Here is an 18,373-nt window from a genome sequence, read left to right as displayed (position 1 = left end):
CAGGCAGTTGTGAGCCACCTGACATGGGTGCAAGGAACAAAACTCGGGTTCTCTGAAAGAGTAACAAATGCTCTTAACAGCTGAGCCATCTCTCTAGCCCCTGACCTTGAACTCTTGATTGTCCTGCCTCCACATCTCCCTGTGCTGAGATTATAGGTGTGCAGAACCATGCCTGATTTTATGCAGTGCTGGGGGATTAAATACAGGGCTTCCTGCATGAAGCACTCTACCAACTAAGCTCCATTCCCAGTCTCTACTAAGGTGTCATATGTCAATTAGATTTGTAGACTAGTCAAAGAACCCAGACATGAAGGAGGAAGCAAGAGGTACCTTCCCCAACATTCTGACAGCCACAAAAGGACCTTTTCACCTCAAGACACAACACAGGCAGGACTCTGGGATTCTTGACAAAAAGCAAGCTGACAGATTCTTATCCCATTATCTGCCTGTTGGTCTTTTCCCTTTTTAACTTCAGATCAGCAGGAGACAATATTTGCTAATAAGCTAGTTCCCATATAAGGACTTTGACCTTTGTGGGTTTATAGGAGTACTCATGGTCACTGTTTTCCTTGTCTCTGTGGTTTGCATTCTTTGTCCTAAGAAAGACTGCATCATAAATTGAGCTTCTCTTGTTAATTCGTTTAGTTTTTCAGAGACAGATCTAGCTATATAGACCAGGCTAACCCCATACCATGTAGAATGAGCTGGCTTTGAACCTGCAGTTCTTCTACCCCTGCCTCCTGAATGCTTTGACTTCTTTTATGTCCTGAAATCCTGGGTTTTGCAACCAGTGAGAATGAACTCTCTGGTCCCAGGAAGTGTAGTGTTGGCTGGGAGTTTGTGTATTCTGTTTCATCATGTCAGCTCTCAGGGGAGTCTGTGTGTATGTGTGTGTGTGTGTGTGTGTGTGTGTGTGTGTGTGTGTGTGTTTGTGTGTCTGTGTGTGTCCATATCGAGAACAGTTTGCCAAAGGCACAAGGTGTGAGATGGTCCCACTGGGCGATTTCCTTGATGCCTATTGAATGTGGTCAGGTAGTGTGTGTGTGACTGAAGGGCAGCCCCCGTACTGTGCAATGCCACGGAGGTCAGAAGAGGGCTTCAGATTCCCCTGGAACTGGAGTTAAGGACAATTCATAGATGCCATGTGGGTGCCGAGAATCGAACCCAGGTCCTCTGCAAGAGCAGCCAGTGCTCTTAACCACTAAGCCAACATAAAATTTTTTTTAATTTATTTTATGTGTATGAGGGTTATACCTGCATCTGTATAAGTGCACCTGTACTGTGTAATGCCTGCAGAGGTGAGAAGGTGTTAGATTCCCCTGGAACTGAAGTTACAAATGATTGTTAGCCGTCATGTGGGTGCTGGGAATCGAACCTGAGTCCTCAGAGCAGTCAGTGCTCCTAACCTAACCACTGACCCATCTCTCCAGCCCTTACTTTATTACTATTACTGTGTGTGTATAAAGCATGTGAAGTTACACGTGTACCACAGCTCATGTAGAGATCAGAGGACAACTTGTAGGAATTGATTCTCTCCTTCTACCATGTGGGTTCTGGAGATCAAACCTGAAGCCAGGCTTAGCTCACTGAGTCATATTGCTGGTCCTACCTTATTTTTTGAGGCAGAGTCACTGAACCTGACACTGATTCAGCTAGACTTGGCAGGGTGAGCAAGTTCCACTTTCTCCACCTTCTTGACCCTTCTCCCTCCACCTCTCCAGCTCTAGGATTACAAGGTGCACTGCTCTACCCAGCTTTTTATGTGGACTAGGAATCCAAACTCAGGTCCTTATGCTTGTGTAGCAAGTACTTTATCAATGGAGCCATCTTTCCACCTGCAGGGAATCTGTGTTAATGAAAGGTCAGGTTCATAATAGTCATATCATCTCAAACTATTGTTTGGTTAGTTCAAGGATGTGCCACCAAAGTAGCTCCTGCCCAATGTCATAGACCCACAGATTTGGAGCAGGAGGTGTCCCACATTCTACTGAGATCAAAGATACCATTGTGGGAGCTGAAGAGATGGCTCAGGGGTTAAGAGCATTGGCTGCTCTTGCAGAGCACCCACATGATGGGTAACAACTGTCCATAACTCTAGTTCCAGGGGATCCAATGCCTTCTTCTGGCCTCTGCAGGCATTTTATGCACATAGTACACTTCTATGCATGCAGATAAAATACTTATACATATAAAATAAGAATAAATAAAATATTAAAAATAATTTTTTGTTTGTTTTTTGGGGGGTTTTTTTGGTCTTTTTGAGACACGGTTTCCCTGTAGCCCCAGCTGTCCTGGAACTCACTATGTAGACCAAGCTGGCCTTGAACTCACAGAGATTCACCTGCCTCTGCCTCCAGAATGCTGGGGCTAAAGGTGTGTGCCACCACACCAGTCTCTAAAAATAAATTTTTTTCTTTTTTGGTCTTTTTGAGACAGGGTCTCCCTGTAGCCCCAGCTGTCCTGGAGCTCACTATGTAGACCAGGCTGGCCTTGAACTCACAGAGATCTGCCTGCCTCTGCCTCCCAAGTGCCAGGATTAAAGGCATGCACCGCCATGCTCAGCCCCAAAATAAATATTTTTAAAGGTATCACTGCAGCTGGTGGGAGTGGCCCAAACCTTTAATCCCAGCACTCAGGAGGCAGAGGCAGGTGGATCTCTGGGAGATCAGGGCCAGTCTAGTCTACATAGTGAGGTCCAGACTGGGGTTACAGGGAGAGCCTGTCTCAAAAAAGATATCATTGTAACAAACAATGTCTCAAGGTCTTTACTTTTTTTTTTTTCCTTGGAGTCTGTGTTGTGTGCAAGTGTTTGAGGCTGGATTTCCAAATTGACCTCAATTTTACAAAAATTCTTTTGTCTCAGCTTTCTAAATACTAGGGTTACAGGTATGAGCCATTCTGCTCAACTTTCTCAAGTTTCTGAATCCCAAGGACCGCAGCTTCTGCAGTCCCTTCAGGAACAGGCCACTCCATCCATCCATGGTAAAGACTTATTCTTAAGCCTGAAAAATTACCTCCAAGACTTTCCGTGAGAAGGCTGACTGGTTTGCAGTGTTCTTGTAAATAAGTCAACTGGCTATGTTTGAAAACAAAAAAGTAGAGTTCTCAAGTCTTACTGGAAGATCAAATTGACAGAACAAGAGAAGGAGTAGTAAGAATAGCCTTAAGGACTTCCTCAATCAGAATGGAAAATAAAATGAAGGACCATAGATGTACCTTAGTGAGTGAGGGCATGAAGCCCTGGGTTTGATCCCTAGCACTGCATAAACCAGGTGTGGCAGAGCAGGACTGTGATTCCAGCACTCCAGAGGTGTAAACAGGAGGATCAGAAAAGGCCAGCCTGGAATACTTAACACCTTCTCCAAATAGATAAAAACAAACACCCCAACCCACAAAAATTGAAACTAACCCCCAAATTGAGATTCAAATCTACCATCAATTCCCCTTTTCTTCCCTCTTACACTCCTGTTTAACTCCAATTCCTTGTCATTGACCAAAGAGAGATTGAAGAAAGTGAAGACAGAGGACTGGGGGGAAAGGGAGCTAATTCAAGAGAGTCACTTGTAAAAATTGGTTTGTGCCAGACATGACTCATGCCTGTAATCTTAAGAAGTAGAAGCAGGGAGACCAGGTGTTCACAGTCATCCTAGGCTATAAGCAGAGTTCAAGGTCAGCCTTGTCTCAAGAAAACAACTAAAAATACCAACAAAAGCTGGGGCTATAGCTCCTTGGTAGAGTGCTTACCTAGCATATACAAGTTCTCGAGTTTGGTCCCCAGCACCAAAACAATAACAAAAAAACACAGTATCTGAGGCTGGATTATAGATCAGTTGCTAGAGTGCTTGCTTAGTATACACAGAGCCCTGGGTTCAAACCACAGCACTGTATAAACCAGTTCTGGTTGCATACACCCTAATGCCTAGATTTAGAAGGTAGAAACAGGAAGAAGAGGAATTCCAGGTTATCCTTAGCTACGTTTGAGGCCAGCCTGGACTACATGACACTGTGTCCAAAAACTAGATAGGTGTGGTGATGCACACCTTTAATCCCAGTACTCAGCACTTGGGAGGCAGAGGCAGGTGGATCTCTTTGAGTTCAAGGCCAGCCTGGTCTACACAGTGAGTTCTAGGCCAGCTGGGGCTACAGGGAGACCCTGTCTCAAAAGGACCAAAACAAACAGAAAACCCTACCTATATATATATATATAATTATAAAATATATTTTATGTAATACTATATATAATGTGATATGAGTATATATAATACAGTATGCATAACATATAATGAATCCATTTTTAGATTCTAGTTCTGTTCTTTGAACTTGGATTTATCTGTTTTGTTTTGTTTTGTTTTTTTTTTTCGGTGGCCCCAGTTGGCCTGGAGCTCACTATGTAGATCAGGCTGGACTTGAACTCACAGAGCTCTTCCTACCTCTGCCTCCCAAGTGCTGGGACTACAGGCATGCACTACCACATCCAGCTCAGATTTATCTGCCTTTAAACTGAACTGGATCTCAAAAATGTTGTTTGTTTTTTTAATTTTAATTTATTTTACGTCTATGAGTGTATTGCCTCCATGTATGTAAGTGTATCCATGTTGTGCAGTGCCTGAGGAGGTCAGAAGAGGGTGCTGGATCTCTTGGAACTGGAGTTACAGTCGGTTGTTAGCCACCATGTGGGTACTGGGAACCAAATCCAGGTTCTCTGCAAGAGCAATGCTCCTCACCAATAAGCCATTTCTCCAGCCCATTGAGAGCTTTTCAATATTTAAAAATTTTTAATTTTGTGTATATGAAGCAATTGCCTCTGTGTAAGTGGAACTGTGTCATACCATGCCTGCCGAGGTCAGAAGAAAGCATTGGATTCCCTGGAATTGGAGTTACAGATGGTTGTTAGTTGCCATGTGGGTGCCGGGAACTGAACCCAGGTCCTCTGCAAGAACAGCAAATGTTCTTAACCACTGAGCCATCTCTCCAGCCCAACCCCTTGACATCTTTTAAAAAACTTATTTACTTTTATGTCTGAGTGTTTTACCTGCATACATGTAAGTGTACCACCTATGTGCAATGATGTGGAGGCCCGAGGATGGTATCAGATCCCTTGGAACTGTAGATAGACAGTTGTTAGCCACCATATAGGTGTTAGAAATTGAATCCGGGTCCTCTGCAAAAGCTTTTTTTTTTTTTTTTTTTCCCCGTAGACATGATCTCTTATTGTCCAGGCTGGCTTTGAACTCATGAACTCACTTCATAACAGGTGTCCGTTGACTCTGAGTCTTCTGTCTTTACGTAACTCTTGAATGCTGAGATTACAGATATGAGTCACCACGCCAACTTCTAGCTTTGTGTTTCCATTCAAGCATCTTGTCAGGTGTTTATGGCAGAATCTTCCAACCCAGTTTCTGCAATGTGAAACTTTTTTCATATTTTTTTTCTTTCTTTTTTTTTTTCCTTTATGATCTTTTTGAGACAGGGTCTCCCTATAGCCCCAGCTGGCCTGGAACTCACTATGTAGATCAGGCTGGCCTCGAACTCATATCCACCTGCCTCTGCCTCCCAAGTGCTAGGATTAAAGGCATGTGCCACCACGTCCAGCTCTTTGACAACTTCATACAATATACAATATATCTTGATCACATTCACCCCTAACTCTGCCCTCCTGCACCCCCTGCACATCCCCACACATATCCTTCTCCTACCGTCATGTCCTTTCCTTCTTTTGTAGCCCACTGAGTCGTTACTGCTGCCTGGTGGAATGTTTACCTGATCTTGTTGGCTTGGGCTTATTCAGGCCTTGAGCAGCTAACCATAACTACAGTGAGTGACTGAGTACAACAGCCATGTCATGTCCAGAAAATAGCATTTCACAGCATTTCCCCCTGTTCACTAGTTCTTACATTCTTTCTGCCCCTCTTCTAAGATATTCCCTGTCTGAGCCTTGGTAGGGTTGATGTAGAGATCTCACTGAGAGCTAAGCATTCAGCAGTCATCTGAACCTCTGTGTTAACACTGCCCACTGCAGAAAGAAGCTTCTCTGGCCAAGTTTGAGAGCAGCACTCATCTATGAGTATAACCATAAATATTTAGAAGAGTTTGACAATATGTCATTTAACAAATTCCCCCTTAGGGCTTACGACCTCTGGAGTCACAGGCTTTTGATCAGATTTACTAGGAATTCCCTCCTGTGGAGCAAGTCTCAAATCTAATCTGAAGGTGTTTGGTAACTCCCCTAACATTTACACTATTATTGCACCAACAGGTACATCTTGCCTGGCAGGAACTGGAGTTATGGATGGTTGTTTGCTTCCAGATGGGCGCTGGGAACCAAACCCAGGTCCTCTGCAAGAGCAACAAGTTCTCTTAACTGCTGAGCCATCTCTCCAACCCCTTGCCTGGCAGGTTGGTATAACATACAGGATCCACCAATGGGTAAAACCATTAATGACTCTTCTCCCTCAGCAGCATACATAGTCTTCTGGAACTATGAAAGAGAGCCAGCAGGAAGGAAGTTGGAATGTGAAATTTTGGGGAAAGTTTCATTTGGAACATAAGACACATTGTCCTAAAATGAAGTCATAGGAAACCAGACTACGGCACCCAAAAGTGTACCTCTTTGTCATGGTACCCCGTTTGCAGAGGAAGTTTACATAAAGGAATGGAGGAAATTTGTTTTTTGTCTTTTTGAGACAGGGTCTCCCTGTAGCCCCAGCTGTCCTGGAACTCACTATGTAGACCAGGCTGGCCTTGAACTCGCAGAGATCCGCCTGACTCTGCCTCCCGAGTGCTGGGATCAAAGGTGTGCACCACCACACCTGGCAGAATGGAGGAAATTTTACATAAAGGAAATGTTCACTAGTAAAGTCTTTTTTACCAGGAAGATAGCTCCAAGACAGCTTTTCTTACTAAGGTTGTTTTATTTGTAGTTACAGAAATCCAGCCTAGAGCCTTGAGCATGCTAGATAAGCAATCTTCCACTGAGCTCTATTTCCAACCCTACTCCTGAGACTTCTATCTACATGAAAACCTATTCATGCTTTTCTCTCCCTTAGCTTGTCTCCATTATCCCAGGAGACCTTAGGCTCCTATCTCTTTCTGTAGCTCAAGATGGTACACAGACCTCAATGCCTGCTTGCAGTCTCACATTTCTGGAGAACTCCCATGAGTCTCTACATAATTAAAATTGATTTTACCTATCAATCTCTCTCTAATTCACATTCCAGCCAAAGAACTGAGAAAGGTCAAAGGAAGCAACATCTTTTTTCCTCCCTAAAGCAGAACTCACTATCCTCTGAGGCACAGTTAAGGAACAGTCAGGCCACAGTGGTTAGAGTTAAGAGAGGCAAGAATTAAAGACTAAATCAGGAAGCCAAGGAAGGTTACATTACCCAGGGTCTTGCAGACCCTTTGGGTTTTTAACCACCAGTATGAAATGAGTTGAAGTTTTTGTTGTTTTATTTTTTGTGACAGGGTCTTACTGTGTGGTCCTGACTGACCTGGAACTTGCAATATACACTAGAATGACCTTGAACTCACAGAACTCTACCTGCCTGGGCCTCCCAAGTGCTGGGATTAAAAGCATGCACCACACCATGCCTGGCAGAGTTAAAGTTTATTAAATGACATTTTTAAATACTTAGGAGGTAGAGGCAGGCAAGTCTCCTTGAGTTCAAGGCCAGCCTGTTCTACATAGGGAGCTCCAGACTAGACAGGGCTAGGCTACAACAGTGAGATACTGTCTCAAAACAAGTAACTTAAAAAATTTTTTATTTTTTTGTGTATGAGTATATTGCCTGCTAGTATGCTCCTGGAGGTCAGAAGAGGGCGCTGGATCCCCTGGAACTGGAGATGGCTGTTAGCTGCCACGTAGGTGTTGGGAACTGAACCTGGGTCCTCTGCAAGAGCAGCCAGTACTCTTAACTGCTGAGCCAGTTCTCCAGTCTCTGAAGTTAATAGTTCTGCTGGTGAGATTCTCAGGAAATATCTGTGAGAAAACAGGCTTTCCCCAAGAAAAGCCTTGTTTAGTGGTATTTTAACACTAATTTTTAAAAATATTTTATTATTTTTATGTGTATGAGTGTATTCCCAGCATGTAAGTGCACTCATGTCATGCAATGTCGACTGAGGACAGAAGAGGGTATCGGATCCCCTGGAACTGGTGTTACAGTCGGTTGTTAGCCATCACGTGGGTGCTGGGATCTGAACCTGGATCTTCTGCAAGAGCAACTAGTGCTTTTAACTACTGAGGCATCTTTCCAGCCCCATATATGTTTTCTTTTTATTTATTTTTTAAATTCTTTTTATGTATGTGAGTGTATTGCCTGCATGTGAGTGCACTTGTGTCATGCAATGCCAAGGTCAGAAGAGGGCTTTGGATTCCCCTGGAACTGGAGTTAAGGGCAGTTATAAGCTGCCATGTGGGTGCTGGGAATTGAACCCAGGTCTTCTGCAAGAGCAGTGAGTGCTCTTAACCACTGAGCCATCTCTCCAGCCCCATATTTTTTAAGTTAATTGAAAATATGTCTATATAGTCCTAATAAGAGTACTGTCTCTATGTTGGCAACCTTCACAGCAAATGCTGTTAATTGTGCTGGAATTCTTGCTTCTTGGCTGGCAAGAGGCTTTAATCAGAGTCTGGAATCAGAGTCTTATTTCTCTTCCCATGTCCCCATAACTTTTCCTGTCTTTCTATCCTGTCTCAAGCACTCTACCACTAATATTATTTAAAAAAAAATTTGAGACAGTTTCATATAATTCAGGCTGGCCTCAAACTCTCTATGTAGCCAAGGATGGTCCTGAACTGCTCATCCTCCTGCCTCTACCTCCCAAGCACTGGGATTATAAGTGTAAACCAGTGTACTCCACTCCAGATTCCATTTTGAAAGTAAAGCCATCAAGATTTGCTAGTGTTAGTGGACTACAGTGCCAGGAAGCAAGGAGTCCAGGAAAACGCTCAAGGTTTTGGCTAAAGTCACTAGAAAAAATGCAATTTCCAGTTACAGAAGATGGGACTAGGGGAAAGGGCAGGTCTGGGGCAAGACCAGACCATTTAACTGGTGTGACTGAGTAAAGTACTTAACCACTCTGACCCTCTACCTCACTTCCCTCACTTAAAAAAAAAAAATTATTATTTTTATTTTATGTGTTCGAGTGTATCGCCTGCATATATGTGAGTGCACCCATGTCATGCAATGCTGCAGAGGTCAGAAGAGGGCTTTGGATTCCCCTGGAACTGGACTTAAGGACAGCTTTTAGCTGCCCTGTGGGTGCTGGGAACCGAACCCGGGTCCTCTGCAAGAGCGGTCAGTGCTCTTAACCGCTGAGCCATCTCTCCAGCCCCACTTCCTTCACTTTTATAATGGTTTAACTGTTGCTCCCTTGCAGTGAGAAATTGAGTAAGATGATGAATTTGGGTAGGGTGCAGTGGTGCACACACCTTTAATCCCAGGACTCAGAAATCAGAGGCAGGCAGAGCTCTGTGAGTTCAAGGCCAGCCTGGCCTATATAGAGTTCCAGGCCAGCCAGGGTTACATAGTGTCTCAAAAAAATGGGGGGGTGGTGGCTGGAGAGGTAGCTCAGTGGTTAAGAGCACTGACTACTCTTGCAGAGGACCTGGATTCAGTTCTCAGCACCCACCTGACGGCTAACAACCATCTATAACTCCAGTTCCAGGGGATCCGACGCTCTCTTCTGACCACTGTGGGCATTGTACGACAGGGGTGCACTTATATACACGCAAATCATGAACTTAGGACTGGCACGTTTTCACTGGGTATCCTTCATCCAACCCTGGGACAAGCATGTGACCACCAACTACCTGAGGAAGCAAGCCGAGGACACGTGGCCTATAGATCTACACGCTAGCCTGCTTCCTTTATACTCCTTTTTGATCTTCTGTTTTCTTCTGCAATCACTGACGTTAATGGAAACAACCGTGATGGTGGATGATGACCACATTCCCATGGCTTTGAAGTTTACAAAACACTTCATGGCTACTATCTCCCCTGAATTCAGCCTTGAATTATACCTACTTTATCAAGAGAATGAAGTTCTAAAACACAAAACAAAACTCAGCCGTACACCCAATGAGATATACTTGGCTATTAAACCTCTTTTAATCTGAGGCAGGGGATGAGTAGAAAAGAGGGTTCCCTTACACCCTTACAGCTAAGGACCAAACCCAGGGTAGTAAGCGCTCTACTACTGAGCTAAATCCCCAACTGCTATTTTATTTATAATTTGTGTGTTTGTGTATGTGTCCATGCCCACAGAGACCAGAGATGTCAGATCCCCCTAGAGCTAGAGTTACAGAGGGTTGTGAACTGTTTGACATGAGGTGCTGGGCAAGAGTAAGATGCTCTTAACCACTGAGCCAGCTCTCTAGCCCTGAGAAGATCTTGAGCTCCATGTCCTTCTCCCTGTCCCTGAGTGGATACATCACCCAGTACCTGTGCTCAGTTTTGACAGAATAGCCCCTCCTATCCTCTGCCCCTTGGAGAGGATCTGCTAGAGACACCGCAAGACCTAGTCTCCTTGGCTCAGCCACTGGAGTAGCCTGGGATTAGGCCACCATCTAGGAGCAGTTTTACTACACCTGCGATATAGTACCCTGTTCTGTGACTCCTCCAGTTTTTCCTCCAGTTCCTGAGGTAACCCATGAAATGACTGGAGCCCAGAAGACTACAAAGTACAGTCTAGGTTCCAGCTCAGGTCTGTCCCTAGCAGGGGAATTCCTGCATGTGTTTCCTCTTCCCAGACTGGAAGAAGAAGGGACAGCTGGGCTCAGTCTACCAGGTGCTGGGACACAGCTGTCCCCTCATAGCCCCACCACCCCCACCAACCCAAGCAAGCTGAGCTGGGTGGAGACTGAGCAGGGTGGGGCTACCCTGAGCTATCCAGCCAGGCTGTATCCACTGCAGGCAAATGCAACCAGGGATTGATTCTAAGCAGCAGTTCTGACTGGTGAGAGCTGCCCCTGACCGGATGGGGTAGTGGATGGGAGGGGAAGGAGAGAAGTAGTGAAGTAGTGAGTACAGCAGGAACTTCCAAAGGAAAAATTAGAATTGCCTGGGGAAATGGCTGGATTGAAGGGGAAGGGCCTGGGAGCAGCAGGGGGTTGGAGAGCATGCAAGAGGAGGGGGTGGTTAGTGGAAAGGGGTGTGGGGAACAGCAGGAGCCCTAGGAGGCCAAATGGCTAGCTGTGGGCCCTAGTTCCAGCTTTCTTCTTTCTTGCTTTGGCTCCCTTCCCATCTATGGTGAGTGAACCCTTCTGAGCTGGCTGCCATGCCAGAAGGCAGCATGAAACCAATAACGGTCCATGAATTAAAGACTAGGGAGTACAAGGTATAAGCTGAAAGGGCAAGGGACCCTATCCACCCATGGCTTTGCCAGGTGAGGTGGGTGCAGTCAAGAGTTTGAGTTGCTTTCTCAGGTCTGGACCCTGCCATGCCAGCTCCGCTGCTCCCGATGCTGCTCCGATCTCTGCTGTCCCGCCTGTTACTGCCCGCTGTCCGCCTGGCCCGCCAGCACCTCCTACCCCTGCTCCGGCGACTGGCACACCAACTGAGCTCCCAGAACATGAGAGAAGCTTTGCTGGGCTGTCTGCTGTTGGTCCTCAGTCAGCAACATCCTCAGGATGCTGGGGAGGCCTCCAGAGTGGACCTCCCCCAGAAGGAGAGGTTAGGCCCCCAAAAGTGAAGGCCATGAATTCTGGCAGCAGCAATGTCCACCGAAGTGCTTTGTTTTGGAGTTAACAGTCCTGGCACCGGCACTGGTGGGTGAAGATAAAGTGAGGGCTGAGTACAAAAAAGGTCTAACCTGGACAACCACTCCTCCAACCCTAAGCCCCCAGTTATCTGTGAATCACCTCTGACCTCCAGAGTGGAAACCTGAAAATGGGGACATCAAGGTCACCGAAGGAACAATGCTGAACTTAGGCACAAGAGACAATTTAGCTAAGAAGTGGTATTTAAATCCAAACTGTCCTCATCTTCCAGACTTAGAACCTATCCTAAAATAATAGGACCTGGGTTCCCTTTGAAAAAGATGTGGTCTTGAAATCCTGCCCACAGCAAGTATTCAATAAACAGCTACTGGATTATTTTTGTTTTTGAGACAGGGTCTTATGTATACCAGGCTGATCTCAAATTGCCAAGGATGACCTTGAATTCTGATCCTCCTGCCTTTACCTCTCAACTGCTGGTATCACAGGTATACAACACCGTGCTCAGTTGTGTGGTACTGGGGTTTGAACTCAGGGCTCTGTGCATGCTAGGCAAGCCCTCTACCAGCTGACCTACACCCCCAGTCCTGTTAGATAATTTTAATGTTTCTTAAGTCTCATCCCCACTCCTGCCTATCTTCCTGTTTACCAGGCAGGGCAAATGGGGAAGGGGTTGGGGAGAGAGGACACTTCCAAAACTTCCTTTGGATAACTCCATTGTCTCAGTTCTCAAAATCTGGAAGTTGTTCCTAACTTCATTCAGAATACCCTACTGTGACCCAGTAATGACTTAGATCTGTGTTGCAGGAAGGCTGGCTGGCCAGGGTTAGGGGTTGGGAAGGAGGACTGAGGTGGGGGTGAGGGACTTGCATGCCCAATGAGGGAGCTCACACCACCCTAGAATATATGGTAGATCACCTGAAAAAATCATTTCTCTCTTTTCAATAAGAGGCCTCTGTGTGTGTGTGTGTGTGTGTGTTGTATAGGCTTTTAAGACACATTTGCATCCCAGACTCAGCATAATTTGCTTATTGCTCCTACACAACAATCCTTCCTGGAGTGAGGCAGTGGCTCGTCCCCAGGGTCAGAGACCCATCTAACATAGACGGGTTGGGAGACAAGCCCCTTGGGGCTCCCCCATCTGCTGCCTATGGACATTTGAGGCTGGGGAAGACTGGGTCACCCAAGATGAGCTGTGTCCCTTTCTCTGAAAGCCCTGCAGGGCTTTCCCCTCCTCCCCTGCCCAGCCGCTTCCTCCGGTATCCTCAAAAGCCAGTAAACGTGCGACCCGTGGGGGAGAGGCGGGTTAAAGGGCGCTTTGGCTTCCCTTACCCTCGGCCCTGTCGCGGCCTCCGGGCCCTGGACTCCCTTCCAGGCCCACGGGCCCTCCCACTGGCCGACCTCCTTCCTGCCAGCCTGCGTCTGGTTCCCCCAGCGATTAGGAGCGCCAGGCGGGACGGACAGCGGGTCAGCGAGCACTGGACGGGCGCCGCAATCACCGCGATTCCTCCCGACTCGGGCTGCGATCCCCAGCCTTGGGGGCGGTCCCTGCCCCCAAGTGAGAAGGTTAGTCCGCAGCCTGGGAATTTCCGTTCCCCACCCCCCTCAACCCCCCAAATCCGGATGTCTGAGCCCGAGACGCTGCAGGTGCGCGGGGGGCGGGGCGAAGGGGGAGGGGACGCTCTGGGGGCGGGGTCTTCCCTGTTCTCACTCTGCGGGGTCTGCAGCCCACAGAGGAGGAGGAACTTGCAGGGATGAGGTACTGTGTATCACAGAGTCTACATCTGTGGCTTCTTCGGGAGTTTTTTTTTTTCTGGGAGTTGGTAGGCCGCATTAGAAGATTGTCCCCAGAGTGGGGCGCGGTGGTGTGGTGCATGCCTTTAACCCCAGCACTCTGGAGGCTGAGGCAGGAGGATCTATGTTGCGATTGAGACCAGCCTGGTCTACAGAGTGAGTTCCAGGCTAGCCATGTAGTGAGACCCCGTATCAAAAAACCAAACCAAACCAAACCAAAATCCCTAGTCAGAGACCTACTTACTCAGAGCAGATAGGAGACAAAAGATCTGCGTAATTAGGCTAGAAATCCAGCCTTAGCATGAATGAACAAAGTTAATTCTTCTGGAACTCCGACTTAGTACCCCACCCTGTGTACACACATATCTTTATTTAAAATTTTGGTATTAGGACTGGGGAGGTTGCTCAATTGGTACTGTGTAAAAAAAGTAAAAGGTAAAAAAAGTAAAAAAAAAAAAGCCTCAATGCCACTTGGGAAGTAAGGGGGAGGCAGACAATCTACTAGCCTATTTGATGAGTTTCCAGGGCAGAGAGAGATCCTGTGTCAAAAACAAGGCGGATGGCCCCTGAGAGTAACACACGCACACACACACACACACACACACACACACACAACTTGTACACACAGGAACATGCAAAATTGGATATTGTATTCATTATGAGTTCTTTGCATTTTGTTTTGGGGTTTTTTGTTTTTTTGGTCTTTTTGAGACAGGGTCTCCCTGTGGCCCCAGCTGTCCTGAAACTCACTATGTAGACCAGGCTGGCCTTGAACTCACAGAGATCCACCTGCCTCTGCCTCCTGAGTGCTGGGATTAAAGGCATGCACCACCACGCCCAGCTGCATTTTTTTTTTTTGATGTGTATGAGTGTACTGCTTGCACATACGTAAGTGCACCCAAGTCGTGCAATGCCTGCAGAGGTCAGAGGAGGGCATCAGATCCCCTGGAACTGGGGTTAGGACAGTTGTTAGCTGCCATGTGGGTGCTGGGAATCAAACCTGGGTCCTCTGCAAGATCAATCAGTGCTCTTAACCTCAGCCATCTTTCTAGCCCCTTTTGTCAATTAAAAAAAAAAAAAAAAAGCATGCTTGTGTGTGTCTGTATGTGGGTATGTGAATGTGAGTGCAGGTGCCCATGGAGGCCAGAGGTGTTGAATCCTCTGGAGCTGGAGTTACAGGTGGTTTGGAGCTGACTAATGTGGGTGCTGGGTGGAACATGGGTCCTCTGCAAGAGCAATATGTGCTCTTAACTGCTGAGACATCCCTACAGACCCTTAAGATTTTTTTTTTTGGTCTTTTTGAGACAGGGTCTTCTTGTAGCCCCAGCTGGCTGGAACTTGTTATGTAGACCAGACTGGCCTTGAACTCACAGAGATCCACCTGCCTCTGCCTCCCAAGTGCTGGGAATAAAGGCGTGCTCCTCTACACCCGGCTTTCTGTTTGATTTTTTTAACCACTCTATTAGGGCTGGGGGTGTAGCTCAGTGGTAGAGTATCTCCCTAGCATACTTAAAGCTCTGGGTTTGACCCCATGACCACAAAACAAATAGCAAAATAAAAAAAGAACAAAAACCACAGTCTTAAAATTCCTACTGAATCTTGCTGGTATACCTTTAAATTTAGTATCTTGGGTAAGTGCTTCATTGGCCTTCTAGTTCCTTCTCTGCCATAGGGCCACAGAAATTTAATCTCGAACAACAGGGAAGATGAGAAATATGCTTGTGACAACCCCTTAGGCCGGGCAAAGACTCTTGCAGTAGCCAACACAGATGGCTGTTGCTAATAGCCGAGAGAACACCGGTCTGGGGAGAGATAGGGCTGTGTGCATGGTGTAAGGCAAGTCTACCTCCTCTGCATGAAGACGGGGAGGAGGAGGAGACAAGTGTAGGGCAAGCCACAATTCCAGCTGAGGTAGAGAATAGGGCACAGAGTGAGCATCAGGTTAACCAGACCAGCCCTCCTCATCCCAACTTTGAGGGCTGAAGGAAAAAAATCATGAAATGGGGCAGGTGAACAGGACCTAGCTAACCTGGATAGAAAACTGTCCAGGCCCCAGTCTTTGTGAGTGGGGTTCCCCAGGCTGTCCAGCAGAGGGCACTGGCTCTACCTTGGGAGACTGAGACTGCCTGGGGTGTGGGTGCTGGCTGGAGCCCAGGCAGGGAGCTTGCCAGATGGGCTGTTCTCCAACAACAACAGGCCAGGCTGCTGCCATCCGTTGAGCCAGCTAGGCCAAGTGGGTGTGGGGAGAGGAACAGGCCTCCCCCAGTCTGTCAAGGGGACCCTTACCACTTTCCTCCTTTCCTTCCCCTTCTACCCTCCCTTTGTAACACAAGGCAGGCCATTGGCCCCTAGCCTGGCCATGCCAAGTGGATCTCTCTGACAGCTATGCCAGCCACTCCTACAGAGCCAGAACTGGGAAAGGAAGATGGGGGAGAGGCGGGAGGCCAAGGGACAAGGGAGGCCAAGGCAGGGAAGGAAGAGACAGAGACTGGACAAACAGAGAGCAGGAATGTGGTGTTGTGGACAGACATGAGGCTACTCTCAAACCATGGGGCAGTGCCTAGAAAAATACCACCCAAGCCTGTCTTCCTGCCCTCTGGCACTGGAAGGGAGATGTGTCATCAGTGTGGGAGTTGGAAAGCTGGTTACACCCCTACTAGAGGGCAGACCACTACCCTAAGCAGCACCCCTTCCTCTCTCCTCAGGGTCCAGTCTTTCTCTGGGGAGAGAATGTGACTGTGCTCTTTCCCTGTGATGTTAATGTTGCTAATTAGTTCCAGTGGCTTCTCCAGGGGACAAGTTCCTTGGGGAGCTGGGGTGAGGTAAGCAGCCTGGATGGGAGTCTCTCTCTTGAGGACCCTGCAGCCTTTGGGTCACCCTACATTAAGTGCTGCTTTAGGGGCAACAAATAAACCCTTCCCTATTTACTACCCAACAGAAAAGAAGGAATGGATCCTTGCTCTCCTATGGGGGTCCATGATGGGTTACCTCCTTCCACATACCCACCTCCTTCCTTCCCAGCTAGTGGAGGATGCTAAGCTGAGCAAGGCTTTCAGCTCTTGGGCTGAGGCAACGGGATATCCAAGAGGACAAAGGGATGCACAGGATATAAGGCTTTTTCTGACTTTTTTCCTCCTATCTCAAGCTGTACCTCCATTTTCCTAGATTTACGAAGGGTGAGTCATGAGGGGGCTTCAGGGCTCACACACACACACCCAGAGCCTTCAAGGCAAAGTTGTGTAAGGGGATGTTTGCTGTGTGTGGCCCTGTCTGTATGTGAGGGGTAGGAAAAAAAGCGCAAAACCCTGCATCCGGGTCCTAGAACTATTAAGTAGGAGGAATCCCACCAAGTTAGGGGGCCGGAAGTTCTCTTGAAGGAAAAAGGAGGGGTCTGAAAGGCCGCATTAGAAAAGTGGGGGTGGGGAGGAAGGGGTGCAGAAAGGAAAACGGTAGAGTGTGAATGGTGGCGTGGGCGGGGTTCGGGGAGGGATAACGGAACACCTGAGTTGGAGCATGGCTATGGGGGCGTCGGGGCTTACGCGCAGAGGGCTTGTCTGTGCAAGGGTCCCGCCGTGGAAAGTGTAGGAGTTATTAGCATAGCCTCAGCGCGGAAGGGACTAGGGGTGCCTAGCGTGGGATCGTCCCCCCCCCAAGCCCACGTGTCCGGGTGATGGGCAGAGTAGTGTGTCCAGGTCCCAGGAGATGCCAGCTCTACAAGTGGCCGGACCAGGCGGCCGCGGTGGCAGGGTCTCGGGTGGGAGCCCCTGGGCTGCTTCGGGGCGGCGGGGGCGGGGCCAGGCTGTCGCTGGAGGAGGTGGCTGCAACGGACCAGCCCAGACCGGGGCAGTTTAGTCCGATGGGAACAGGGTCGTCGAGAGGGTGGACAAGGAGTCGGCGAATGACAAACAGACACAAAGGAGCTTAATGAAAGTCTGAGTGTATTTTTGTAGCTGTAAGATTTGAAATATATACAGCAAAGATTGTAAAAGTTCATCATCAGCGTGACTGTTCTGTAATTAGTTATCTTCTAAGATTTTTAGTAAAGTAAAACAATTTTTCTAACCTTTATATATAGCCAAAACACATTTCTTTATCTTATCAACCTGGTATTAGTTAGCAAACTCTTGTTTTATGATACTATGGTTTTTACTACCAGTTTTTATTACGTATTTAGAACTCTGCTTAGTTTTGTGTTTTTCAGGTCAAAACGACCTTAAACCACCAAGTACTTTCAATATCAACTGTGCATGATATTTCATTTTTAACTATTTGATAACATTCCTTGCTTATTTGTAGTGGGCCACCGGGCTTCCAAGTCATTCTTTAACCCCTTAGATCCTAAAAAATCATTTCATGTTAGGGACTTATGAAGCCATCTTTCCCAGCTATTTTTCTAATCTTTAACTACTGTCTGTAGTTGCCTTTTAATGCTCTCTTGTTGATCTTTTATCAAAAGACACCAAGGTGGTCTTAATCTTGTCAATTTATTTATGAATTGTAATGAATACCAAGAAACCCTTTTTCTATCTATATTTACTTATCTATGTCTCTCTTTTAAAATTTTGTTATTTCTTGGACTTTCTAGCATTAATTTTGTTTGACTACTTCTTGTTGCATTAAAATAGCTTTTATTAATAGTGATGCGTCTGAAGGCAAAATCATCTTTTGTGATTGAGTTCCTGAGAACTTTTCCTGTATACTAGGATAATTTAAAGATTTTAATAAAGGCAGTGACAGCGGTGCTTTCTGGGCCCCTGAAAGTCCATGATACAGTGACAGGCAGAAAGATAATAGCAAGTAAAAGCATGCCAAGTACACTGCATGTTTTTAGCACAGCCAATTCCAAGAGGCAACCTTCCTTGA

General features: G+C 46.9%; 2 protein-coding genes across 5 annotated transcripts in view; both read left to right on the top strand.

Moving 5' to 3' along the window:
• The first annotated feature begins 10,097 nt into the window (after positions 1-10,097).
• On the top strand, positions 10,098-11,757 carry Mymx (myomixer, myoblast fusion factor). Its single transcript, XM_017797141.2, has one exon. It carries the CDS (start codon positions 11,440-11,442, stop codon positions 11,689-11,691), a length of 252 nt encoding a protein of 83 aa, XP_017652630.1. The 5' UTR covers positions 10,098-11,439; the 3' UTR covers positions 11,692-11,757.
• Positions 11,758-13,073: 1,316 nt separating this feature from the next.
• Slc29a1 (solute carrier family 29 member 1 (Augustine blood group)) overlaps positions 13,074-18,373 on the top strand; it is a 21,601-nt gene continuing 16,301 nt past the window's right edge. The window contains exon 1 of one of the 4 annotated variants that reach the window (XM_008829044.3): positions 13,074-13,282. The gene's annotated coding sequence lies outside the window, so the exon portion shown is untranslated. Of the gene's footprint in view, positions 13,283-16,298; positions 16,333-16,546; positions 16,687-18,373 lie in introns of those variants that run through there. The other 3 variants (XM_029561592.1, XM_029561597.1, XM_029561594.1) reach the window with 3 other exon arrangements.

This window comes from Nannospalax galili, unplaced genomic scaffold (assembly GCF_000622305.1).
Source record: "Nannospalax galili isolate Female #2095 unplaced genomic scaffold, S.galili_v1.0 scaffold653, whole genome shotgun sequence".
NCBI classification, from domain to species: Eukaryota; Metazoa; Chordata; class Mammalia; order Rodentia; family Spalacidae; genus Nannospalax; species Nannospalax galili.
Note: the sequence above shows the minus strand (reverse complement) of the source record. Positions and strands in the feature narration are given on the sequence as shown.

Excerpts from the sequence above, each read along its gene's own strand:
- Mymx (XM_017797141.2), top strand. The coding sequence starts at position 11,440 with ATGCCAGCTCCGCTGCTCCCGATGCTGCTCCGATCTCTGCTGTCCCGC.